This window comes from Pongo abelii, chromosome 13 (genome assembly GCF_028885655.2).
Source record: "Pongo abelii isolate AG06213 chromosome 13, NHGRI_mPonAbe1-v2.0_pri, whole genome shotgun sequence".
Taxonomy (NCBI): domain Eukaryota; kingdom Metazoa; phylum Chordata; class Mammalia; order Primates; family Hominidae; genus Pongo; species Pongo abelii.
The window spans coordinates 65,506,805-65,534,535 of record NC_071998.2 but is presented as its reverse complement, the minus strand read 5'-3'; the positions used below and the strand labels follow the sequence as shown (position 1 = coordinate 65,534,535).

The 27,731-nt window shown below is 40.7% G+C and overlaps 1 protein-coding gene across 11 annotated transcripts; it reads left to right on the top strand.

Annotated features, from left to right (window-relative positions):
* Positions 1 to 10: 10 nt before the first annotated feature.
* On the top strand, positions 11 to 27,190 carry NMRK1 (nicotinamide riboside kinase 1). Of its 11 annotated transcripts, XM_063713847.1 has the most exons (11): positions 26 to 281; positions 881 to 961; positions 1,591 to 1,680; positions 5,221 to 5,284; positions 10,823 to 10,913; positions 11,196 to 11,244; positions 18,332 to 18,479; positions 18,561 to 18,632; positions 19,272 to 19,378; positions 21,530 to 21,613; positions 26,821 to 27,188. In XM_063713847.1, exons 4-11 carry the CDS (start codon positions 5,256 to 5,258, stop codon positions 26,838 to 26,840), a joined length of 600 nt encoding a protein of 199 aa, XP_063569917.1. In that variant the 5' UTR covers positions 26 to 281; positions 881 to 961; positions 1,591 to 1,680; positions 5,221 to 5,255; the 3' UTR covers positions 26,841 to 27,188.
* Positions 27,191 to 27,731: the final 541 nt, after the last annotated feature.

The following is a 27,731-nucleotide window of genomic DNA, read 5'->3' as shown; positions in this document are numbered from 1 at the left end:
TGGGCAGGGGCGCGCGGGAGAGGCCACGCTAGCCGGAGCCCCGCCCCGCCCCGCCCCGCCCCGCCCCGCCCCAACGGGGGCTGGAACCCGGCGCCGAGCGGAGAGAAAAGGGGCCTCTGGTGACCGCCCCTACCTGGCATTTCTCTAATACAGGAGGAGCGTGGGGAAGGGGGCTGTGGGCCTCTCGGGGAGCGAGCTGCGGGTAGCGGCGCATTGGGTACAGGCGCGCGCTCGGCTGTCGCCTCTGCCGCTGTGTTTGGGAGGACTCGAACTGGCGCCAGGTGAGTGCGTACCTGTTCGCCCCTGCCGCGCCGCGCCGCCTTGCTAGGGCCTGGAGGTGTTTCCAGAGGGTTTCTGTGCTGGAGCCCGGAACTTGGTTGCGCCCTGAAAGCCTTGCCTGGACTCTTGCCACCCTCACAGAGCTGATAAGTGGCCTGCCGAGGAGGACGTGTACTTATGGTGGCGTGGTGCTCTAGCGCCCCGGAATAATCCTGAAAATGGGAACGCTGCCTCCAGGAGACCGCGCAGCCTGGAGAAGTCGCCAGGGACAGGATCAGGACTTGATCCTCGCGGGTCGACATGGTCTCATTCCTCTAGCGTTTGGGTGATGACCTACTGCCCGCCTGCTGCCTGTTATTGTAAGGCCTGCTAAGAATTTTTTTTTACGTTTTTTTAATGGCTGAAAAGAAATAAAAAGAAATATAATACTTTGTGACACGTGAAAATTACACGAAATTCCGATTTCAGTGTCCGTAAAATTTTATTGGAACACGGTCGCGCTCATTTGCATCTGTGTTGTCTGTGGCCGCTTTCGCATTACCCAGCAGGGTTGAGTAGCAGCTGGCAAAGCCCAAAGCATTTCCTATCTGGCACTTTACAGAAAAAGTTTTCCGGCCCCTGATCTAGCGGATTGAATCTTCGGTGGGAGGAAAGAACTGGAGCACACAAGGAAGCCAATGGCGTAAGTTCAAAATAACAGTCAATATTGTAAATTAATTGTATATTTGGGGAAAGAAAAAACTATTTACATAACCTACATAAATGAAACCAATGGGGGAGGGGCATGAATTGCGTTTTCAAAAACCCCAGCCCTTCACGTCTGGAATCCCAGCGCTTTGGGAGGCCAAGGCGGGTGGATCACGAGGTCAAGAGATCAAGACCATCCTGGCCAACATGGTGAAACCCGATCTCTACTAAAACTACAAAAAATTAGCCGGGCGTGGTGGTGAACGCCTGTAGTACCAGCTACTCGGGAGGCTGGGGCAGGAGAATCACTTGAACCCAGAAGGCAGAGGTTGCAGTGAGCCAAGATTGCGCCACTGCACTCCAGCCTGGCAACAGAGCGAGACTCTGTCTAAAAAAAAAAAAAAAACCCAGCCTTGAGGGATTTGTCTACCAAAAGGGAGCAAAGTTTAAACAATAGTAGGAAAAGACTGCCCTATCTCCTGGAAGAAGAGAATCAAAATAGCTGTTGAATAGAATACAGAGTAAGAAGTCCTGGAAACATTTTTCTCTTCTTGAAATATCAGACTGTCCTGTAGATACATTTGAAGAGCACATTTAGCAGGAACTTTGTCAACTGTCTTTCAGATCACTTGTGTTAGAGAGTTGCCCTCTTCGTACAATCTGCTGATTCTGCACATGCCACTTCTGACCATTCTGCAGTTTAGAATCCAAAAGGTAAGTGTTTAGTAGTGAAATGAATTAAGCATAATAAACACACCTGAATTATTTTTAAAAACCCAACATTTTACTTAGGGTTAAAAAAAGGGTAAAAAATAAAAATTAGTCATTTCAGATTTGCTCTTGGCTATCCTACTTTGTTCTCCTGCTATGCAAAAGCTCTCCGCTGTTGAGGAAAGCTTTGCACGCACTGGGAAAATAAACTACACAGATATTCCATGAGATTGAAGGTGGTGTGGATTCTAGTGATAGACGTGCCCTGAAATGATGACTCTTTGGACACATCACATGATTTACAGTTTGTACGAAGCTTGCATTTGCTTCATGAAGCCTGGCAACTCATAATTGCGAACTTTTTAAATTTGATTTTTTGTTTTGTTTTTGGTTTTATGGGAGGCAGTTTTTGGGTTGTTTTTTGCCTGTTTGTTTTGGTTTTTTTCAAGATAGGATCTCGCTCTGTCACCAAGGCTGAAATGCAGTGGCGCAGTCATGGCTCACTGCAGCTTGGTGATTTTTAATAGTTCTTATAGGGGCCACAGGCAATGAAATAGTAGAACGTGATGTGGAGGTGGACAGTGCCAGGCCTGAACTTGGAGCTCCCCTAAAGCTCCCCTGTGCATCCACACTGTTTTTGAAATAAATGGCTTCAGGAATTGCTAGGCCCACCCCCCACCCCACCCTAGTCACTTAGCCCAGTTGCCTCTCTTGTCTCTGCATGTTCCAGTTGCCCACCCTTCCCATCACATTGTCACTTGCTCGTGGCTGATAGGGTATGCCCAGCATTTACCCAAACACTGGCTTGGACAGGCCCAGACTGCTAACTGATGTAGAACTGGGAGTTCCTGTTTTGGTAAAAAAAAAAAAAAAGAAAAACTTACATTTGACTGTATCTGAGAGATTTTGTAAGTAGGTTTTTTACGCCATCTTACTACTGGTTCCTGAATGCAAGTAACCCCCTCAAGCCTATTTCTCATGCCACAACCATGCTCACTTGTTATTTACATGCCATGTAATTGATGCAGTGGTCACACGTGTAACCACAGATGTGGCAATTAGGACGGGGACCAGTAGTCCTTTCCATTCTGTGTGCACAGCAAATAGATACCTCATCAATAATACATCAGTAAGAATGACATCAATTATACATCAGAGCCTGACAATTAAGCTAGCACATACCTAACACCCTTTCTTTGCTGTTAGTAATAAAGTGCTTTTTAGCAGCTTGGAGTGATAGAAAGAAGTCAACTCAATTGGTTTAGTTTAATATCTGGCTTTTCCACTTACTGTCTGTGTGACCTTAGGCAAATTGCTCTATTGTCTGAGCCAGTTTCCACTTCTGCAAAATGAAGGGGTAGACCAAGTAATCTCTAAAGCTATACTTCTCCAAGTTTGAGAATTTATGCTTCAGCGAGCTATCCAAAAATAATGGGGGCAAGGAATGACAAAGTTTTATGAATTTTTATTTTATTTGGTAAAGTGAGGCTATCACTCTACTAACATCTTCTGACGACATAGTTTTGTAAGAGAAAGAACATTTATCACCACAAAAGTGAGATAAAGAGCAGCCTCTCACTTCCCAAAAAAAGGCTAATTGGCAGCATTGCACCGACATACCGAAAAAATAAGAATAGGGTAAAATAAAATTCAAAAGCAGAAAAATTACAACGTAAAAATGTATTTGACAATATTCATTGTATGCAGTCATTCCCTCGATATATCTTGTAAATTTGGATGGAGATGTGTATTCAACAACATAACTCTCATGAAACTCAAATATCCAACTTGTCTGCTATTTTATTTTATTTTTTAAGACAGGGTCTCACTCTGCCACCCAGGCTGGAGTGCAGTGGCTCAGTCTTCACTCACTGCTACCCCTCCCCTTGCAGGCTCAAGCAATCCCACCTCAGCCTCTGAAGTAGCTGGGACTGCAGGAGCACGCCACCATGCCTGGATAATCTTTTGTATTTTTGGTAGAGACAGTGTTTTGCCATGTTGCCCAGGCTGGTCTCAAACTCCTAAGCTCAAGCAATCTGCCTGCCTTGGCCTCCCAAAGTGCTGGGATTATAGGCGTGATCCACGGTGCCCTGCGGCTATTTTATCACAGTCATTATTGAATTCTTGTCTCACATAGACTTGTTAATGGAAGTGGACCCCACTCTTAAGCAATTGTACTCAATGTGGAATATTCTAGATAAGCCAAGAAGTCAGACAACGATAGCCCTCTCCCCACCAGGCTTTTTTCTGCATAACCCCTCCCCAGGGAGAGTGTGCACACAGATCATAGAAACTGGAGCATTGCTGGGAGCCTCCAGCTTGGCAGGCAGCCAGTTGCTCCTGGCTACACGGCCTAGGTTCCTGGCCACCCCCCGAGCAGATAGGAACGAAGAACAGTGGCCATCAGGGATGACCTTCAGCAGCCACTATTCTAAGATTCCCTCCAGCTGTGCTTCACCTTTTCACTTAGTGAGAAAAATGGCCCATTGTAATAACCAAGGACTACTTTAGTGAAACTTAGGGAGGCATGTATGAAACTGCCCTCCATCCCCTAAACCGAAAGTCCACAAAACGATGGCCGGTGGCTTAACTTGGCCCTCTGCCTGAACATTTGCAGTTTCATGTAGAAAGCACTACAGAAATCCAATTCAGGGAAATGATAGCCCAATAAAAGGGAATTTCATTCTTGTCATTAGTAGACCTGTTAAAAAAAATTATGATTATATATTGAATTTCATCAAAAAAATTTGTGAAAATGTTTTTTCTCTTGTTATATAAGTCCATACATAACAACCTAGATTTTGCCTCTTGGCCCACATAGTGTCAAATATTTACTATCTGGCCTGTTTCCAAAAAAAATGTACCTAGCCAGGCCCAAGACCTAGGCTTTTGGGTGAAGAAATAGTGTCTTTAAATGGCATTAGCTTCATTTTGCCTCTGGTCAGCAGTAACTTTCTTCTTGTCTCATAAGGGCAGTATCTTTAAACGGCATTAGCTTCATTTTGCCTCTGGTCAGCAGTAACTTTCTTCTTGTCTCATAAGGGCAGTATCTTTAAACGGCATTAGCTTCTTTTTGCCTCTGGTCAGCAGTGACTTTTTTCTTGTCTCATGAGGGGAGAAAGAGGCCATCCCACAGGGGTCCCTCCCTCACTGATAATGAGTCATACCCAGGTGACTGAATCGTGCAGGTGGAAGGCAACCTGGCTAAGGAGAGGATGAAACTTCATATACCACGCTGTGGCCGAGCAATTCTTCCACGCCCAGAAAACAGACGTTCAAGGGGGAGTGCTCCAGCAACTCACCTGACGTTAAACTGTTTGACAGGCCCTGAGCACGCCCCAGTGGTTAGCACTCAGTGGTAGCAAGGGAAGCCAGTGCGGTGGGAATGTGGATAATGCGGGGCTGGGCTGAAAGGTCACTGTCATCCTCCCCTCTCAGCTGGTGCTCCTAATTTAGGATTCTTTCTTTTATCTCCCTAGACATCTAAATGAAATGCATTTGATTTTTTTTTTTTTTTTTTTTTTTTTTTTTTTTTACTTTTAGGAAATATTAGGAAGCTGTGGTTTTCAAAGCTAATTATGAAAACATTTATCATTGGAATCAGTGGGTGAGTAATTTTGCTACAAACAGCTTTTTAAGATACTGAGGATGTCCAAATGGTGTTTCCGTGTGGATGGAGTGGGGGATGGAGAAGCAGTGAGGATTCCAGAGTCCTGGGGAAGAGCAGACCACTGTGGAATATCAGTGGAGCACTGGCTTCATAAATGCCAACAAGAGATGGAAGAGTTTTCTATAAACAGAGAAAGAGAAGAGTCAGTCAACCACATTTACCCACTTTCCCATTTATTTTGTAGAGCTAACACCAGAGACAAGGTCTGATTGGGCACTGCTTTCATTCAGGATGATTTATCATTCCCCATATCATTCTCCGTCATCATGACGGAGGAGAAAACTTAGTTTCTTTCCAGCTGTGCCCAGCTTCAGACATTTGGTATACAGAACACCTTCACCTCCATTCCTTTCCCCCATGTTTTGGGTGGCCTTATGTCCCATGTTGCCCAAGCTATTCCTTGTGGCCCTGGATGCACCTCTCTTTCTCTCAAACATGTTCTAAATTATATGGTCATCCTACCTGTGGTGCCATAGACAGGCATGCAAATAAAACATCAACATCAACTGAAAATGACATTATTTGTTTTGCTACCATATTATATTCACCTTTACTCTAAGTATATTCACGTTATTTGTGACCCAATTAATAAAATATCTGAGACTACTTTGTAATTTTGGGGAAATCATTGTGTTATGATATTACATTACCATAGTAAGTCATCAATCAGAAGTAAAATTGAGTGAACTAAATGTCAGAACTCTGCTTTGCCTCCTATCTAATCAGAAGAAAAGTTCAGTTTTTCTCTGCAGTACTTCTCTTGTGTTTCTCTTCCTTCTCACACTCACTGCCACCATCCTGATATAGGCTATCATTCCCTAATCCCCATCTTTCCCTTCTAATCTTTCCTACACACCTCCATCAGTTTAATCTTCATACAGAACATTTTAATTATCTGCCTGATGAATGATATTCAGTGGTTCCCAGTTATTGAGAATTAAATCTGAATATCACGGTGTATGAAGGCCATCCATAAGTAATAAAGGAAATGTATTAGCCTCAGGGGTAGCAGGCTGCAGGAAAAATTTGATACAGGAGCTCAGTGGTATCACCAAAGGCAGTTTTTCTCTCTTTTCTGTGTCCTTCATTTGTGTTCATCTTAGAATTGGCTTATCCTTTTGGTCACAAAGAGCTACTAGGAGCCCTGTGACTTGTTTCTTCATAGCCTGTCACTGGGCAGAAGGGGAAATGCTTCTCTTCCCCTAGGTCATAGGTCTCCCTTTGCTGGACAAGCTTGGTCCACATACACCCAGCCACCGTGGTAAAAGAGATGGGATTACACTGATTGGTTTAGGTCAGTGGGTTCTGTTCTGGAATTGAGAGTGGGAGCAGTCCCAGCCGGACCTAGAAAACAGACATGGAACCTGGAGAGGCAACTACAAAGTCCACTACAGGATCCAATTCAGCCTTCATCTGGCATCTGTGTAAATAAGATTTCCCTCTTCTCAACGTCCCAATACAGGGCCGTATACCTAGAACTACCTCCTGTCTTGTCCTGTGCACTAGGTACTATCCATAACTTCCTAAGAAAGCCTTCTTTCCACTATCTTTTATTTAGCAAGTGCCATGATTTCTTCTTTTTTTCTTTTAAGAGACAGGGTCTCACTATGTTGTCCAGGTTGGTCTTGAACTCCTGACCTCAAACAATCTTCCCATCTGGGCCTCCCGATGAGCCACTGCTCCTGGCCAAGTGCCTCAGTTTCATTTTAGTGCTGCTGCACCTGTGAAGCCCATGCCAGATTCAGTTATGGCGACTTTTGTTCCTGCCTTGCATCTTATGAACTTAACCACTTGCTTCCCTAGGAAGTAATTGTCCAATAAGCCTCAGTTGAATAATTACTTTATAGGGAAGTAATAATTTAGTAATTATTCAATTGCAAATAACAGGGGTTCTGAAGGAATTCAGGGGGCATCCATGAACCTCCTGGAAATTTAACACAAATGTAAAGACAGTCATTTTTCTGGGTGTGTTAGTCCATTTGTCTTGCTATAAAGGAATGCCTGAAGCTTAGTAATTTATAAAGAAAAAGAGGTTTATTTGGCTCACTGTTCTGCAGGCTCTACAAGAAACATGGTGGTGATATGTGCTTCTGATGAGGGCCTCAGGAAGCTTACAATCATGGTGAAAGGTGAAGGGGATCCAGCATGTCACATGGCGGAAGAAGGAGCAAGAGAGAGTGAGAGGGAGGTCTCAGACTTTTTAAACAACCAGCTCTCACATGAACCAACAGAGCAAGAACTCACTCATTACCATGGGGATGGCACCAAACCCTTCATGAGCGATCTGCCCTCATGAGCCAAATACCTGCCAGCAGGCCCCACCTCCAGCTTGGGGATCACATTTCTTTTTTGAGACAGAGTCTTGCTTGCCCAGGCTGGAGTGCAGTGATGTAGTCTCGGCTCACTGCAGCCTCCACCTCCTGGGTTCAAGCGATTCTTGGGCCTCAGCCTCCCAAGTTGCTGGAACTACAGGCATGTACCACCACGCCCAGCTAATTTTTGTATTTTTAATAGAAGTGGGGTTTCACCATGTTGACCAGGCTGGTCTTGAACTCCTGACCTCAGGTGATCCGCCCACCTCGGCCTCCCAAAGTACTGGGGTTACAGGTGTAGGTGTGAGTCACCGTGCCCGGCCAGGGATCACATTTCAATATGAGATCTGGAGGGGACAAACATCCAAACTCAGTCACTGGGGAAAGAGATGATAACCTTCATGGGATTCTCAGAGTCCCACAACATAAAAAAGTTTAAATCCATCCTGGCATTAGACTTTCCCATCTCCATTACTTAACATGGACTAGTTTTATTAGTATACAACTTCTCAATCCTTAGTTACCTCAACTGGAAAATTGGAATATTGACATCTACCTGTTGCAAAATATATTCTCCACGTGTTTGAGTAATTACAGACAGCCTTTTACTTCTCCCTAGTCCACTGTTATGTCCAAATACAATGAGCCCTCTTGTTACCTGGCACATAAAAAAATAAATGGGCCAGGAGTTGTGCATTTATTTGGGTGTTGTGAGCAAAGAAGGGAGTGGCACCAAGTAGTCACCCTTTTTCCTTCCTCAGATCCTAGGACAGAATACATTCTGGGCACGCTTCTCCTCAGGTTGGCTAGCACACGCAAGCAAGGCTGTGAGTGTGCTACACGTGGTGGTTATGGGCATGCCATAGGAAAATGTTCCCATTCCTTTCCCACATGTTTTGGGTGGCCTTCCTATTCCTTTCCCCCATTCCTTTCCCCCATTCCTTTCCCCCATCCTATTCCCCCATTCCTATCCCTTTCCCCCATCCTGTTGCCTTCCCCAAGGAAGGTTCCTATTCCTTTCCGTCATGTTTTGGGTGGCCTGAGCTGTCACCTGACCAGGATGTCTGCAGTCTGAGTGTGGATCTTAGGTGCAGGCTTGTTTAAATACTTTTTCTCCCCTCTCCTCTCCATATCTCAGACTGTCTTCTAGCCGATCTGCCTCCTCCAAGGCTTGTGCAAAAATGGGGTGTGTATTTCTCATTGGCTTTAGCTAAGTCAGTGAGAAAGGATCTAATTACCACTGTTGGTTTGACTGCGTGATCTTAACAGAGATAAGTCTAAAAAATGACAGATTTTTCTAGCCAGATTGTTCATATTGTAATAAAGTCACCCCTGTTCACTATCTCATTTAAACCAAAACTTAATACCTAAACTATGGACATTTGGTATGGTTTACAGACATTTTTGTTAAAGAGGGGGAAAAGTCATAATATGTTCTTGATACATAGAGTAGCACCCACTCACTTTTCGTCGTTTTCAAAGAGATGGCCCATATCCTACCCAATTGTATATCGTAAAATTGTATATCGTAAGGTTACATGAGAAATCTTGTGAATCAGGTTCCTTCTACCTTGAGGTATAAGGTAGTAATTGAGTTATATACAAGCCATTTTGATGAATAGATATTAGTTCATTTTCCCTTTTCTAGATTATAAGTATTTGTGGATTGATCTCATCTGGGATTAAGCAAAGTTTCTTACAAATAGATGTGTAGTCAGGAGGTTTTTGTGCTGTGAACATTTTGGTGGTATGGTGAAATCTTGACCTCAGAGTAATAGTTTTAAGTGTACAAAATAAAATGCAGGAATACAAAAGAAATTGGTTATATTGAAATATAGTTATAAAAATATTTTTAAAAACAAATTTGTGATATTGTGATATATACTCTTCTATGTTAATATATTAAATAACAATATCCAGAGGTGGGTCTAAACAATGCCATAAATCAGAAACAATAATGAACATCGATGATACTTCAAGATATCCACCCCAACTGCAACATAATATGAAAACATCTGTGATTTCTCTTGGTGAATGTCAGAGGTACTTATATCACTTATATGTATAATTAAAGGAGACGCTAAATTTCTGTTAGAATTCATTGAAAATAAAGGTATAATTTTTTTCTCATTCAAGTTCACAAATGCCCTGACTTATGTTCACAAGACATGAGCGCCAGGTTAAAACACTCTTTCAATAAATGACTGAATAGAGAGAAGTGCCTCCCTCCTGTGTGATCTCCTCGATGCTGCAAAACTAGATCTAAAGAGGAGTAACTCAGTGCCCCTTCTCCTGCAGTTCACAGTCCTGTCAGAAGAGACAAATAACTGGCCTGTTGTGATAAGCGACAACAGACCTCCTAGCTGGCCCCCAGGTGGAGAGAGATGGGGAAAAGGAGGCATGGCAGAGGAAATGTGATTTCATGGTAGGTGGGCTTGTAATAAGCCACTCCTCTGTTTTTTCCACTGTGCCTTGAAGCAAAATCACAGTGACCATATGCAGTTTTATACACTTGCACTAAAATGTGCTACTCATATTCTCTGTGTTGCATATGAACCATGTGAATATTTTGACATAGGCAAAAAAACATTTCGCTTGCGACACAGTGTCTGTATTTTTAAGTGTTAGTGTTACTCAGTTCACTTACTTGGTAGTTACCTTTCTCCTTCATCTTTCCCAACTTATTATTAAGTACATCAGATCTACCAGTGCCTGTGGTTTAAGGCACTATCTATGAAAGAAATCATTTTTTTCTTAAATAGTAAATATTGCTTTAAATACCCTCTTAAAAAATTATTTTAAAGTGTTTAATTTTGGGCCAGGCCTGGTGACTCACGCCCAAGCACTTTGGGAGGCCAAGGCGGGTGGATCACCTGAGGTCAGGAGTTTCAGACTAGCCTGTCTAACATGGCGAAACCCCATCTCTACTAAAAATACAAAAATTAGCCGGGCGTGGTGGCAGGCACCTTGTAATCCCAGCTCCTCGGGAGGCTGAGGCAGGAGAATCACTTGAACCCAGGAACCGGAGGTTGCAGTGAGCCGAGATTGCACCACTGCACTCCAGCCGTGGTGACACAGCGAGACCCCGTCTCTCAAAAAAAAAAGTGTTTAATGATTTTTAATGCATTTTCCTTCTTGGTACTTTCTTTTTTCTTTGCTTCAGTGTGACAAACGGTGGGAAAACAACACTGGCTATGAATTTGCAGAAACATCTCCCAAATTGCAGTGTCATATCTCAGGATGATTTCTTCAAGGTATCTATAAAACTTCTTAAATTATTTATTTAATACAAAAATGTTTAACCACCGAGTTAATTGAATTACATCCAAGAAGTCTTTGGCTAGAGATTTACGTTTTGTATTGAAATTAGGCTCAGCGCAATGGTGTTACATATCCACTAGATGGCACTCTCTATCAGTGCTGATCTTTCTTTGATCATCCAAAGCATTTATTAAAGACTTCTCTCCTCTTTAGTCTATAATTGTGTTATTTCTTTCCTACACACTGTTTTGATGGATACTTTATTACTTTTCCAGCCAGAGTCTGAGATAGAGACAGATAAAAATGGATTTTTGCAGTATGATGGTAAGTAGATTTACTTGTCAAATATTATATGCTTATGTTCATTTTCTTTTTCGAAGCCAAAGAACTTCACTATGTTGAAGTTGATGGTTCTGTGGAACAAAAATTTAAAAAAAGAACTTCACTATATCTGTGAAGGCAGTCTTAAAATGTGTTTAAATGTATTGTTGTACTTTAAGCCTGCATTTGTAGGTTTCTGATTTATGTTGAACTATTTAAATAAGTTAAAACCTTTTCCCAGTTTTATATTTAAAACTGAAAACATTGGGGCCAGGCTTGGAGGCTTACACCTGTAATGCCAGCACTTTTGGAAGGCCGAGGCAGGCAGATCACTTGAGCTCAGGAGTTTCAGACCAGCCTGAGCAACATAGGGAGAGTCCATCTCTACCCAAAAAAATACAAAAATTAGCCAGGTGTGGTGGTGCATGCCTGTAGTCACAGCTCCTTTGGAGGCTAAGGTGGGAGGATCACTTTGCCCAGGGGGCTGAGTCTGCAGTGAACCGAGATCGCACCACTGTACTCCACCCTGGGTGACACAGTGAGACCCTGTCTCAAAAATATATATATTTTTAAATGAAATAAAACTGAAAACACTGAAATGATAGATTTTTCTTATTTTTAAATGAGGTAAAATATGCCTATATAATTTACTATCTTTACCAATCTTAAGTGTACAGTTCATTGGCAATAAATACATTTTTTTTTCTCCCTTCACTCCCCCCCACCTGCCTCCCCTTCCGGGTCTCTGGTAACCACCAGTCTACTCTCTATCTTCATGAAATCCACTTGTTTTAGCTCCCACATATGCATGAGGACATGAGATATTTGTCTTTCTGTGCCTGACTTATTTCATTTAACATAATGGCCTCCAGTTCCATCCACGTTGCTGCAAATGACAGGACTTCATTCTTTTTAAGGCTGCATGATATTCCATTACATATACACACCATACTTTCTTTATTCATTTATTCATCGATGGGTATTTAGGTTCATTTCGTATTCTAGTTATTTGTGAATAGTGCTGCAATAAACATGGGAGTGCAGATATTTCTTGGATATATTGATTTCTTTTATTTTGGATATATACCTGGTAATAGAATTGCCGGATCATGTGGTAGTTCTATTTTTAATTTTTTGAGGAATCTCTGTACTTCTCCATGGTGGCTGTACTAATTTACATTCCTTCCAATAGTATATGATGGTTCCCCTTTCTCCACATGGAATCACAGGGTTTTCTTCTGAAGCAAGCTAGGCTTGCTGTCCCTCTGCCCATTCCTGTTCTGAAGATGTATAAGTAGCTACATTGGCCGCCCTCAACCACCCCATGAGAGAATTTTGCCTGGAGCAAACTATATTCTCTCATTCTTTCAGCTTTCCTTCTTGGTGGCCAAAGTACTAGGCCACTGTGGTTTGGTTTTGTTTTTTTTCTCTGTTCAGAAAGGTTTGTGAATATATTTTAGATGGATTCTCCTCATTACTTACTCCAAGCTCACAGTTTTGAAGGCAAAGGATTACAGTCTATCATAAAACATTTTCTGTATAGAATATGCTAATAGGCTGTTTAATATTTGATGATCTTATTAACTTTTATAATTAAAAAGATGATCATTGAGTACTTACACAAACTAGTGACAGAGGGAGCTCTCTTTAAAAAGTCATAATATTCTCTATTTTAAACTGATAATCTTTTAGGAAAAGTGTTATCGATCAGTTCTTACAGACACATAATAGTTTTATGAGAGGCAAAATTCTTGACTCACTCTCTGTTCTTGCATCTTGAGTTGCAGCCAGGATCATTTTTTTTCATCTCTTCCTCTCGTCCAGAGGTTAGTGAGAAAAATCATTACAAAATAAAGGTAAAAAACAAGGAAAAACAGTTTTCAACAATTGGAAAAGAATTACTATTTTAATTTTTAATGAATTCTTACAAACTGATAAGAAAAACTAATATCCCAGTAGGAAAAGGGCCTAAGGATGTGAATAAGCTCTTCATAGAAGCAGCCAGTTATTGGATTAATAAATGTACAATAAAAGTCAACCTTAAAGAACTGCAAATTACGAAGATGTTTAAAGCAATGATAATTATCCAGTGATAGCATGGGCTCAGTAAAACAAAGGCCCTAATATACTTTAGATGGAAGTATATAGATAAATTGGTACAGTCTTTCTGGAAAGGAGGTTGAGCATGTATCCCAAACTTAGCATGTTCATGCCATGACTTCAAGCATCTCACATCAGGAATCTATCTTAAGGAAAAACTTGAACATTTTAGGTAAATGTACAAATTTAAGGTAAATCAAAGTACTAGTCAAGGTTTTCTGAGCACAAACAGGATAGCTTTAAAATGTGGAACTATCAAGTTTGTAGAGGAAATAATTCATTTTCAATGGAATATAGTTGATTAATATGAAAGATGTCAAAACAAAAATTAAAAAAGGATGGCTGGGTGTGGTGGCTCACACCTGTAAGCCCAGCTCTTTGGGAGGCCAAGGTGGGTAGATTACTTGAGTCCAAGGGGTTCAAGAACAGCCTGAGCAACATGGCAAAACCCTGTATCTACAAAAAATACAAAAATTAGCAAGGTGTGGTGGTGTGCACCTGTGGTCCCTGCTACCAAGGAGATTGAGGCAAGAGGATCACTTGAGCCCGGGAGGCAAAGGCTATAGTGAGCCGAGATATGCCACTGCACTCCAGCTTAGGTGACAGAGTAAGACTCTCTCAAAAAAAAAAAAAAAAATCAAAAGATGGTGGAAAAATAGAAAATAATAGTAAGATGATAGATTTAAACCCAAATATACCAGTAGCCACATTAAATGAAAGGAACTAAAATACTCCAAAAATTGTCAGACTGGCATTTTTTTTTTTTTTAAGCCAACAATAAGCTCCTTAAAAGAGAAAGACTTAATGGCCAGGTGCAGTGACTCACGCCTGTAGTCCCAGCTACTCAGGAAGCCGAGGCGGGAGAATCACTTGAACCTGGGAGGCTGAGGTTGCAGTGAGCCAAGGTTGCGCCACTGCACTCCAGTCTGGGCAACAGAGCAAGACTGTCTCAAAAAAGAAAAAAAAGAAAAAGGATATGTATAAGGACATAGAAATATAGGCAGTAAAAGGCTAGAAAAAGATCCATGATGGAAACACCTACTGAAAGAACTGTTATAACTCTTATCAACTATACTAATACCAGACGAAGTAAACTTTAAAGCTGAGTATTACTGAGATAGAGAGAAATGAGTTACTTCGACAGGAAGATAAAACAACCTAAAATTTTTATCTACCTAATAACATAACATTAAAATGCATTAAGTAAACACTGACAGAACTAAGAGGAGAGAAAGACACAAATCCACAACTGGTGTGGGAGTTTTTTGTTTGTTTGTTTGTTTGTTTGTTTTTTATTGAGATGGAGTCTCACTCTGTCACCTAGGCTGGAGTGCAGTGGTGTGATCTTGGCTCACTGCAACCTCTGCTGCCCAGGTTCAAACGATTCTCATGCCTCAGCCTCCTGAGTAGCTGGGACTACAGCCGCACACCACCACGCCTGACTAATTTTTTTTTTTTTTAAGTAGATTTGGGGTTTCACCATGTTAGCCAGGCTGGTCTCGAACTCCTGACCTCAAGTGATCTGCCCACCTCAGCCTCCCAAAGTACTGGGATACAGGTGTGAGCCACCACGCCCAGCTGATGAGGGGGATTTTAACACAACTTCCTTTGTGTATTAGTTTACTAGGGCGACATAACAAAGTACCACAGAATGCCTTGAACAACAGAAAATTATTGTCTCACAATTCGAGGGGCCAGAAGTCTGAGATCCAGGTGTCAGCAGGGTGGGTTCCCTCTGAGGCTGTGAGGGAGACTCTTTTCGGTGCCCCTCTCCTGGCTTCTGGTGTTTGCTGAAATCTCCGGCAGCCTTGGCTTTGGCTGCATCACCCCAGTCCCTGACTTCATCTCCACATGGTGCTCTCCCCATGTGTGTGTCTGAATTTTCTCCTTCTGTAACCAGTCATATTGCATCAGGTGCCCACCCCACTCCAGTGTGACCTCACCTTAACTGATTGTATCTGTAATGACCTTATTTCCAAAGAAAGTCACATTCTGGAGAACTGGGCATTAGGACTTTAACATAGGGGGACGCATTCAACTCGTAACAGCCACTAATGAGACTAGCAGACAAAAATTGCTAATGATATAACAGATTTGAACAATACAATTAACTAACTTGACCAAAAACTGACATGTACAGAACATGCACCTAATAACAGCAGAATACATATTTTTTTTTCTTGAGTACATGGAATATATTACCCCAAACAGTCCATATTTGCAAGGGCATGGAGTAAGTCCTAATACACTTTATGGATTGAAGAAATATAAGGATACTCTGTAATCACCATGAAGTAAATTAAAAATCAATAACCAAATGTTTGAAAAGTAAGCATTACCCTTTTTTCTGATTTTCAAAAACTTTTTCTAATGGAAAATTTCAAACATATGCAGAAGTCAGCAGAAAAGTATAATGAACTCTCTCATGAGTTCGCCATCCAGTTTTAATAATGATGAAATTTTGACCAATTATATTTCATCTATACCCTCACCCACTCTATTCACCTATATTGTTTTGAAGCAAATCCCAAACATCATTGTATTTTATCTGAAGCAAAACACTTATCTATTCCTTGGCTCAAAAGCTAAATCACAATGAAAATTGGAAAATATTTTTAACTGAATGATAACAAAAAATATATCAAAAGTAGTAAGACTGCTGGTTCCAGCCAAGATGGATTAGTCCCATTGCTCACTGGTCCTCCCTCCTGCAATGAAAAACCCTAGACATAATGCAACAAACAGACAAAGGAAGACTGAAAGGAAAAAAGAAAGCATGCTGGCTACAGATTCCAGGACATGAGGAATGACATGGCTATGGGATCCATGGGTTTTCTTTTTGCCTCCTACATATACAGGAGAAGTATACAACATGGAACCATCCATAGGCACAGGCTAAAAAATGGACAAGGAAAAGAGTGGCCTACCAGAATAGAAAACCTTTTTGATAATATCCACCCTACTCTAGCCAGACACAAAAGGCAAAACTGTCCTCCCTTCATGGTGTTAGCTGAGTGCAGAGCTAGACTTCCAGAAGATCCATTCAGCATTAGCAAGGCAGGGTGAGTCACCCCTCCACATCACCCATGGGGGTTGGATCAGTGGAACCAAACGGGAAGCTGCACTTTTGCCTCCACCTGGCAGTACTCAGGTGGAAAGAGGCAGTGTGCAGTGGAGCAGGTTGGCACTTCATCTTCCTTACTCAGGTGGTGTCAGCTCCTGTCAGCAGAACCCAGTGGAAAGCTGAACTTCTACCCACAACTAGCAGCAATGAAACTTAACCAGCACTCTCCTTGACTCCCTCTTCCCACAATGGACCAACTTCCCCCACAACACAGCATCAGCAGGGCCTAGCAGGAAGCAGAGCATCCACCCCCACCTGAACCTGCAAGCTATACCAGAACAGAGTGACTGCCTGCAAAAGAAGATTAAATAGGATCTACAGCCTCATAACACAGGATCTAAAATGTCCTGGACACAACTGAGAATCACTTATTATACCAAGAACCAGAAAAGTCTCAACTTGACTAAGAAAAACAAATCAACAGACACCAATACCATGATGACACAGATGTTGAAATTATCTGACAAAGAATTTAAAGCAGCCTTATTAAAAGGCTGTAAACATAATATTGCAAACAGGCTTGAAACAAGTGAAAAACTAGACTGCCTCAGTAAAGAAATAGAAGATTTGAAAAAAGAACCAGATGGAAATTTTAGAATGGAAAAAATACATTAATCAAAATTTGAAAACTCACTGGATTGGCTCATTAGCAGAGTAACTATAACAGAAAATAATTAGTGAACTTAAAGACAGAACAATACAAATTACTCAGTCTGAACAACAGAGAATAGACTGAAAAGAAATGAATAAAAATGTGGAACAATAATGAAAGATCTAATATTCATATCATTGGAGTCTCAGGAGAAAGTGTGGGACTAAAAAAGTATTCAAAGAAGTAATGGTTTAAAAAAAAACTTCTCAAATTTGGTTTAAGACATAAAACTTCAAGAATCTGAGCAATCCCCAGATTAAATAAGTCTGATAAAAAAATAGAGAAGGAACAGATTACAAATACCAAAAGCAAAAAAGTTAATATCACTGTAGATCCTACAGACATTAAAGAGATAAAAGGATATTATGAACACTCTTATTATACAAATAAATTTGAAAAGTGAAATTGACAATTTCCTAGAAAGACATCGTTTACCAAAACTAACACCAGAACAAAGAAAAAAAATCTTAATAGTCCTATGTGTATTAAATAAATTAATCCATCATTTAAAAACCTTCCACTAAAAAACACTCTTACGTGCTGTTGGCTCAATTCAGTAGTTCTGGAGTGGAGCTGAGAATTTGCATTTCTGACAAGTTCCCAGGTGATGCTAATACTACTGGTTTAAGTACCATACTTTTAAAAGCTATAGACTACTTTTCTAAAATCACAATTAGCTCGAGAAGTATGTACATTTTAGAGTGTGACAATGACATATTTGTGTTCTTTACAAATAGTCTGACTTTTAGTTATTTATCTAGAAGAGCTCTTTGGTATATGAAATATCTTAACTCTTTGCCAAAGACATTACAGATATTTTCCTCCATGTGTCATGTATCTTTCAAACTTATCTGTAGATATTTCATCTTCTAAAAATTTTAAATTTTTATGTAGTCAGGAGAGAATCGAAGTTATAAGTAAAGCAAGGTTAGCCATGGGTTTCTGATTATCAGAGCTGGTAATAGGGACGTAGGAGTTCACTGTACTTTACTTTTTTATATGTTTGAAATTTTCCATAATAAAAATGTTTCACTCTGGTTTGTCAGCATTAGAGTTTCAACGTGTTATCTAAATTATTTGTTATTAGGAGTTTTGAAGGGAAATAAAATGGTGGTGTATATATTTACAGAATCCTGGATATACTCATCACAAAAAGTCACATCACAAAATTTTTTTGCTATATTGATTGCATATTTTTGTGTGTTTGTTTGAAGTGCTTGAGGCACTTAACATGGAAAAAATGATGTCAGCCATTTCCTGCTGGATGGAAAGCGCAAGACACTCTGTGGTATCAACAGACCAGGAAAGTGCTGAGGAAATTCCCATTTTAATCATCGAAGGTTTTCTTCTTTTTAATTATAAGTAAGCATCTCCACCCTAATATTGTCTCTGAGTGAATGGGGGGATAAAAACCCTTGTGAACTAAGTATGCTGTTATTTTAGGCCCCTTGACACTATATGGAATAGAAGCTATTTCCTGACTATTCCATATGAAGAATGTAAAAGGAGGAGGAGGTAAGTTTTGAAACCATCTTTGTGAGTTGTAATTCAAAACAAAAAATGTAGAAGAAAAATGAGGACAGCAACATTATTGAGCAATGTGTATAGGTCATTTTTCAGAGACAGGAAGCCTTAACTCTTTTACAAAAGGAGCAAAACTTTTTTCCATAAATGGTCATCCGCATGGAGTAATGCAAATTACTTTCTAAGAAAAGGGCCTTATATCAAGCTTTTGGCTCAGTTCTCCTAAATCCTCAAACAAAGCAAGCCCATGGTGATTATGATTTTAATGTGAGTGAGCCTGTTCTGCCACAGCTACAAAGAACACCAATTAGTTCAAAGCTTAATCCAGCATAGTGGTCTCTCCATTGTTATTTACACTATTTGTCTCTTAGTTCTCTTATAAAGCACTAGAAGGAAAAAGGATAATTAAGAATGATAGTCAGTGGATTACAAAGTTAATTTTAATATCAGAGAACTAAATCCATGGTACTGTCGTTCTAACTGCCATTAAGTTAAAACATGTAGCACATGTAGTCCTAATCCTGTTTAGATTCAGCCTCTGAGTGATTTCCCTATTATCCTGACCATTCATATTTTACTTTATCAATTGTGTGTTTCTGTCAACATAAAGTTTCCTACGTGTTTTGATAGTACAAGGGTCTATGAGCCTCCAGACTCTCCGGGATACTTTGATGGCCATGTGTGGCCCATGTATCTAAAGCACAGACAAGAAATGCAGGACATCACATGGGAAGTTGGTAAGCGCCTTTTCTCCTTCTGTTCAAGGCCTTTTACTTGTCATTTGCCTCAAAGTATAGAAAAGAAAGGACTCATAGAAAAGTATAAAGGGACACTTAAGCAAGAACACTCTGGGCTTCTCCTTTTCCATAGCTGGTTCTCCTGGTTTCTGTTTCTCTCTGGGGCTCTTGTCAGCTTCTGGATGGTTATTCGTTCGACCAGTATTGAATGAATGCCTTCCGGTGCTGCCCTGGAGATGGTGAGGGGAATAAGGCAGACCCAGCCCCTGCTCTTATGCAGGTAACATTCTATCATGGAAACAGGTGCTAGAGATACCAGCGGCCCAAGCCTGTCCTTTCCAGCTGCTGTAAGTTCTGCGACACCAAGTTCTAGGGGACTGCCAAGATCCTGGTAGTCAGGAAAGGCTTCCTTGAGGAAGTCACATTTAACCAAACTTCGAAGAGTTTAACTGGACAAAGGAGAGGGGTTGGGGAGATAGAAGATCACCCCAGAAAGTGGGTGTGGCACACGAAAGGGCCAGGGGACAGGAAGGAATGAGAAGCCCCTGAAAGAAAGCTGGTGTTGAGAAAGCTTTCTGGTAAAGAAAACCAAGGGAGTGGATTGATGCTGGTGATACAGGCAGAGTCCAGACCCTATAAGGCCAATAGTCTAGGTAAGGACTTTGATCATTGTTCTCAGAGAAGTGGGAAGCTCTCTAGAGAGAAGTTTTAAACAAGGACATGATTGATAAAAAAAAAAAATTCTTGTTTTAGTTAAGACCCCTCTGGCTGTGTGGAGAATGGAGGAGGATAGATTTATAGGGTGTGATGTTAGACGCCCGCACTCGGTAGAACTGGATGATAGAACAGCTATGGAGGGGGCGGGAAGATGACAGATGCCTCAGCAACTGACGGATGTTAGAAAAAAGTGAAGGCATTGCAGACCTGTAAGGGAGGAATGCATGTCTGTTTTGCACATAATGAGGTTGAGGTGCCTGGGAGACATATGTAGCAATTTGGAGGTAAGCATCCGGATCTGTGGGCTTGAGCTAAGAACAGATCACTGGAATAGGGCACTTAATGCAGAGATGGCAGAAGGCTGTTGGATAAGGCAAAGGAGTTAGAACTGACGTATGCTTTTCACGATAAAGGGGACTTGTCTGTGTTGTGAGAAGCCTGTTGGCCTCCAGGATAGGCAGCTATGTCAGAGCCATGCGGAATGCACACGGAGTGTATCCCCAGGGCCAATGCTGAGATTCTGGCTGCACCATGTCCAACTTGGACCATTGGTTGCAAGAACATCCTCTTGCTTCCCTTCTCTCCCTTTTACCTAAAATGCAAATCTAATCAGGCTCCTGCCCTGCTGAATACCTTGAGTCATCTCCAGATCTTTGAGATACAATCCAAACAGCCAGACATCAAGGCCTCTAACGACTGAGGTACTGAGGTACACCCTTGCTCTAAAATCTCATCTCACGCTGTTCCCGGAGCTTCCCCATATTCTAGCCATTCCAAAGGGTGCATCAGTGCTCTTGCCTCTCCCTACTCATGCTGTTTTCTGACCAGAAGGCCCTTTCCTTCCTTTAACCTAGACAACTTCTACTTTTTCTCCAAAGCTGCTTATGCCAGTTTTATTAAAAATATGTCTTTTCTCTGATAGCAGAAAACACACACACACACAAACATACACACACACAAAATACATATTTTCTGAGCCTGGTGAATTCTGAGTTTGTACATATGTTGCAGCTCCCAGACCACTGCATGGTTTAAGAAGCTTCCCAGGTGATCCTGATGTATAAGTGTGTTGAAGAATTACTCTTTACGTGACCCTTTCGGGTGAACACCTTCAGCGTACCTGAAGTGCCGTATGCACAGCACCACTTTCTTTATTCTGTTTCTTTCCTCTTTTCTTCTTTCTCTTCTCTTTTAATTAAATAATTTTCACATAAGCCAGTGTGGATTTATCTGTAACAATCCAATATTTTTGACCTATTATACCTAGCTAGCATCTATTTCTTTCTTTAATCACTATTAATTTCCTTTTAAGTTATGGTCCTGGGTGCCTTGGTTAAACCTATTGGCATTTACAAGAGATGTTGGGTGCCAAAGTAAACCTTGTATATTAATAAGCCTGTTAGCATTTGAACCGCTCTCTTTTCCCCTTCGTAGTGTACCTGGATGGAACAAAATCTGAAGAGGACCTCTTTTTGCAAGTATATGAAGATCTAATACGAGAACTAGCAAAGCAAAAGTGTAAGTATTGTGCTAACAAAGTGGATGGTAGAGGAGAAACAACCAGGAAAATCGTTCATTACATATGAAAGAATGGAATACCAGAATGCTAATGTAGGAGTGATTGCGCTCATCCATTCTTTGCTTTGAGGATAATTCAGAATCAGAAATTCTAGGGGGGGTTTGGAGACTCAATTATTTTGTCTGTTTTTAGGGGTAAAACCATGTACCCTTTGTTACATCTCTTAATGCTATTTGTGTGATTTACTTTAAAACTTTTAGTGGATGACTGTACCAAATGGGACTGGAAGTATACTTTGGGCACAGTATAATTAAAATGCTGATGATTTTTTTTAGTATGTCCAGAGCTCCCCTTTTCTTTTATTCCCTTAAAGACTTTCTGTAAAATTTCTACTTTCCAAATACCTCAAAGATAAACAAAAGATTTTAAAAAGTATTATGAAGTGTTTGTTTAAGGTTTTCATATTGGGCGGCACTTTTTGCAAGTGACAGAGATCTGCCTAAATATGGGTGCAGCAGAAAGACAGTACAGGGGTAATGGTGGCTTCAGGCTCACCTGGATTAACTCATTTATGCCTAGTGTTCCATTGTTGGAACTCTAAGCTTGTAGGAGTTATTTATATCCTACTGCTCAAGGTCATCACCAAGGTCTGGTTTTTCACGAAAATAATTTGCAACCTCCAACATTAATGGGTTAAGGAACTCAGATAAGGTCCTCAGGACTCTGCTTCTATTCTACTTTCTATTTAGGGTTTATTTTAAAGTCAGGCTCTCCACTGACCTGATGTCTGTTGACAACAACATCTTCCTAGGTCCATCAGTCCCAGGGTAAAAAATATCTTTTTCAAGATTTGACCACGCGTTGATAAATGTTGGAGCTGGGTATTGAGTACAAGGAGGTTCATATTTATTCTCACTTCTTTTGCATAAATTTGAAATTCTTTATTTTAAATAGTTTTCTAAAAAGCAGTGTTCTATTGTAGCCCAGATGATTGGTCCTGCTGGATCACATGACTTGCCAAACCAATCACTATGGCCAGGGAGGTGGCATACTCTGATTGGCCAGGCCTACATCACATAACCCATCTTGTAATTGAATACCCCACCTAAGACCTTCTGATTTTAAAAATTTCTCTGGCCAGTTGCAGTGGCTCACGTTTGTAATCCCAGCACTTTGGGAGGCTAAATTGGGAGGATTGCTTGAGGCCAGGAGTTCAAGACCAGCCTGAGCAACATAGTGAGAGGGACTCTGTTTCTACAAAAATTAAAATTTTTTAAAAATTAGCTACCAGGCACAGTGGCTCACATCTGTAATCCCAGCACTTCGGGAGGCTGAGGCAGGCAGATCATGAGGTCAGGAGATCCAGACCATCCTGGCCAATGTGGTGAAACCCCGTCTCTACTAAAATACAAAAAATTAGCCAGGTGTGGTGGCGCGCGCCTGTAGTCCCAGCTTCCCCGGGAGGCTGAGGCAGGGGAATCTATTGAACTCGGGGGGCAGACATTGCAGTGAGCTGAGATTGCACGCCACTGCACTCCAGTCTGGCGACAGAGTGAGACTCTGTCTCAAAAAAATAAAAATAAAAAATTAGTGGGCATAGTAGCACGTGTCTATAATCTCAGCTACTCAGGGTACTGAGGTGGGAGGATGGCTTGAGCCCAGGAAGTCAAGGCTGCAGTGAGCCATGAATGTGCCATTGCACTCCACCCTGGGAGACAGACAGCCCTATTTCTAAAAATTAAAAAATCAAAAATTTCCCAAAGAGAAAGCAGGGCAGGAGGTAGAAACCAGAAGAAGGTCGAAAAAACATGCTTAAGGGACAAAACTGTAGATGTAGCTGTTGTTGTATTTGAACTATTTGAATTAAAAGAACTTCCATGGCTAACACCAGCAAAATGCAATCATCAACTGGCTCAGACAAGACAGTATGACTCACTGCAGCAGTGAAGAATATTATATGTTTTTTTTGGTGAGAAGCAACTTCCCTAGTCCAAATGTTGTCCGTCCTCAGTAAGAATTAGATTTCCTACCTAGATCCTCAATAAATTCCTCTTTGACTAGGAGACTGAGCCCAACTAGGCAGCTCACTGATCGTAAACATTGTTGATTTCAGGATCAGCCCATCATATAGGCATGAACCCATTTGAAGGAATTTCAGGACCATTTTAAATTTTCTTCTTGCAAGAAGAATTTAGAATCCTTGCCAGATATGCCCGCCCACTCCTGCCATCTGTTACTTTGATGAAAGTCAGGCCTTCCATAATGAATCTCAGAGCACCAACATGAGTGGATATAGACGGTGTGGGGTGAAGGGAGGGGCTCAGCCTTCATAAATGATAGCACATGAGCCAGAGCCACTTCTCTGAGAGTTATTGGCTCCCCTTTCTGTCCCTAATGAGGCACTTCCAGGAGTGTTTCAGCTGTTGGACATCTGTAGCTCTTTGTCTTCTCAGCAATGGCCAGTGCTTGGGTCCAACTTTCCTTTATGACTAAGTCGTACACTGGAGTTTGGCCTTATGATCTACCTACTGATAAAGATGAAAGTAGCCTTTGTCATGTAGCTCAGGTAAATTGCAACGAGCTCCATTCCAAATTCAGTCTTCACCATCTGTTCCAAGGCCCAAGAACAGCTGACATGTTTTGACAGGTGCTGCTAGCTCACAAGAAAGTGCATTTCCCTGTGTTGTGACGCCCCTCCTTCCTTCCCTACATCCTAGAGGCAGGCAGGAAACTATTTAGCTATGCCATTTGCGGCTTCTAGATATTAGATAAAGTTTAAAAAAAAAAAACTGAAAAGAGGGATAAAAACAGAAATATATCAGCTTTTCTTACCTCCAACATTTGTGCTGGTTTTTCTCAGTTACATAAATAAGTTACTGTTTTATTTCTAGTAACCTATCACCTTTCCTATCTCTTCCATCCACAGTATCCTGGCAAAGCTGTCCTGAAGGTACCCTCAGCATAGCCTGGTTTAACCCTGAGTATGACACACACTGAGCTAGCTGGGGAGGCCTTTCAGTGTTTCCAGTGACTAATCTTCAGGGTTTTTTTCTCACATCTCATAAACTTGTTTAGCTAATTTTTCAGTCTTAAGTACATAAAATCATAATTATGATAAGGTAATAATAATGAAGGGGAAACAAGAAAGACTGAATTTAATTGTTAATGAAACAATAAATTATCCAGCAGAGTAAGAGAATGGAGTTACACATTTAATTTAATCCTTATTTAAATCCAAAGTGTGAGGCAAAATTTAATCATTTCCTTATTCTTACTAAAACAAAGTAGTCTAGCCACCAGGAACATTCAAACTCCCTTTAAAAACATTTATTTTCACCTCATTAGAAAAACATATTATTTTTAAGGTTTTTTTATTTTTTGTTTTATTTATTTTTATTTTTTATTTTTCTGATATGGAGTCTTTTTTTTCTCTCTCTCTCTTTTTTTTTTTTTTTTTTTTTGAGACGGAGTTTTGCTCTGTTGCCCAGGCTGGAGTGCAGTGGCACGATTTTGGCTCACTGCAAGCTCCGCCTCCTGGGTTCACACCATTCTCCTGCCTCAGCTTCCCGAGTAACTGAAACCACAGGTGCCGGCCATCACACCTGGCTAAATTTTTATATTTTTTTAGTAGAGATAGGGTTTCACCATGTTAGCCAGGGTGGTCTCAATCTCCTGACCTTGTGATCCGCCTGCCTCGGCCTCCCAAAATGCTGGGATTACAGGCGTGAGCCACTGCGCCCAGCCAATATGGAGTTGTTCTGTCGCCCAGGCTGGAGTGCAGTGGCGTGATCTCAGCTCACTGCAACCTCCACCTTCTGGGTTCAGGTGATCTCCTACCTCAGCCTCCCGAGTAGCTGGGATTACAGGTACACACTACCATGCCCTGCTAATTTTTGTATTTTTAGTCAAGACGGGGTTTCGCTATGTTGATCAGGCTGGTCTCAAACTCCTGACCTCAGGTAATCCGCCTGCCTCGGCCTTCCATAGTGCTGGGATTACAGGCATCAGCCACCACACTCAGCCTTTTTAAATGTTTAATATAAAGCAAAAGGGAGAAAGTAATTACCTGTGTTCCCTCCAATCATTAGTGTTAACATTTTAATGAGTACACATCCAGTCTTTTTGCTGTTCACATCAATCTCTCTTTTACAAGACTGCAAGGACAGTTGTAGTTAATCAGCCATGCTTATCTCTGTTTTTAAATTAGTATTTAATATTTATGCGCTTTATAGAGTTCATTATATAATGAAACTAAGTAGCTCTTCCAGTTAAAAAAAAAATCAAGGCTGAGTTCTGTTTTGTACACTGAATAGAAATGTAAGACTTGACATTGACCCTTTAGTACAGAAGAAAGATGTCACATGTCTAGTTCCAAATCAAAGGAATAAGAAGTTGCAAAATAAAATTTAATTATCAGACGTTTGTATTTTTCTCATTAAATATAAAATATAATCTCATTATAAAATTATAGTATAATTATCTTGTACAGTAGTCCAAATTAACATAAGATCACGTAACCATTTCCCAATTGTTGGATATTTACTGTTGTTACAAGTGTTTCACATGGATAAATCACATGCCATAAAAAATATCTACACGTACTCTTTGTTGGTTTTCTTCTTTTTGAATTATATCCCTGGAGTAAATTCCCAGAAGTGTCACTTATGTAGTCAAAGGATGTAATCATTTTTACATTTTACATATTTCAAAAATGAAATACTACCCAAAAAATGTGTGCTCTGCAACATGAGCTGTGTAATAAGAATGTGGTAGGTTTGTCATTGAATTTCCATGCCAAATCAAGTATTCCACTGGGCTTCCTTCATTTAAGAAAAGGGATTAAAGGTAACAATACTTTCCCCACATCAAGAGTAACACTCCAAAACAAGGATTATACTGCAGACAACTACCCTTTGTGGTTTTATGCTAGTCTTCAAACTATTTCATTCTCTGAAGTCAAGGATTACGATACGAACTACAAGTGATACTGGATATCTATCTGATATTTTAAGGTATGCTTCAAATTTAATGCAGGGATTAAAAGAATGGGACTTGCACTCAATTTAGTTCTTTACAGGAAACCAGCATTTTTGGCTCCAGAATCCCTCTAATTTAAACATCCTTAGATTTACTGTTGTTGATGTAAAGATTTAATAAAATGAGAATTGGAATTATCCATTAATTTCTTTTTATGTTTATTCCCAAGGTTTGCAAGTGACAGCATAAAGACGGAACTCAGCAAATCCTTCCTGAAGTGAATTAGGAAACTCAAAGGAGTAATTTAAGAACCTTAACCAAGATACAATGTATACTGTGGTACAGTGACAGCCATTGTTTCATATGTTTGATTTTTATTGCACATGGTTTTCCCAACATGTGGAACAGTAAATATCCATGCCAATGGACAGGACTCGACCTTAGCAAGTTGCTCCCTCTCCAGGGAGCACATAGATACAGCAGAGCTCACAGTGAGTCAGAAAGTCTCCACTTTCTGAACATAGCTCTATAACAATGATTGTCAAACTTTTCTAACTGGAGCTCAGAGTAAGAAATAAAGATTACATCACAATCCAATATCTGTAGAATTCATTGTGTGTATGTTTGTGTATTTGTGTGTAGGTGTGTGTGTGTGTGTGATACATACATACATCAAGTATCACAAGACATTGACCTTATATATTATGCACTGTGATGTTTTTCCGTCTTTAATTTTAAATAATATATTGATCACAACCACAATCTGGAAAATGTTGCTCCATACCATCCCATACCAACACTCACCACCTGCAAATAATAGCATTACTAGGAGCTGCAGTCACAATGAATAAATCAACAATTCTCTACAAGATCTAGGATTATTTGTGTATTTTGTTGAGTGTGTGTGTGTGTGTGTGTGATGTGTGTGTTTCGGCATGTATCTAATACCATTGTATCTCATTGTTGAGACTTTGTTACAAATAGGGTTTCTGGTTTCTTTTTCCCCCCTCGTGGTTCATTTTGTTTTTGTCAAACCAGCAGTCTAAAATCACAGAAATAAGCAATTACTTCAATCATGTGGAATCTGGGGGACCTATCTTTGGAAAGCACAGAAGGAGATCTGAGTTGTGTGATCTCTTG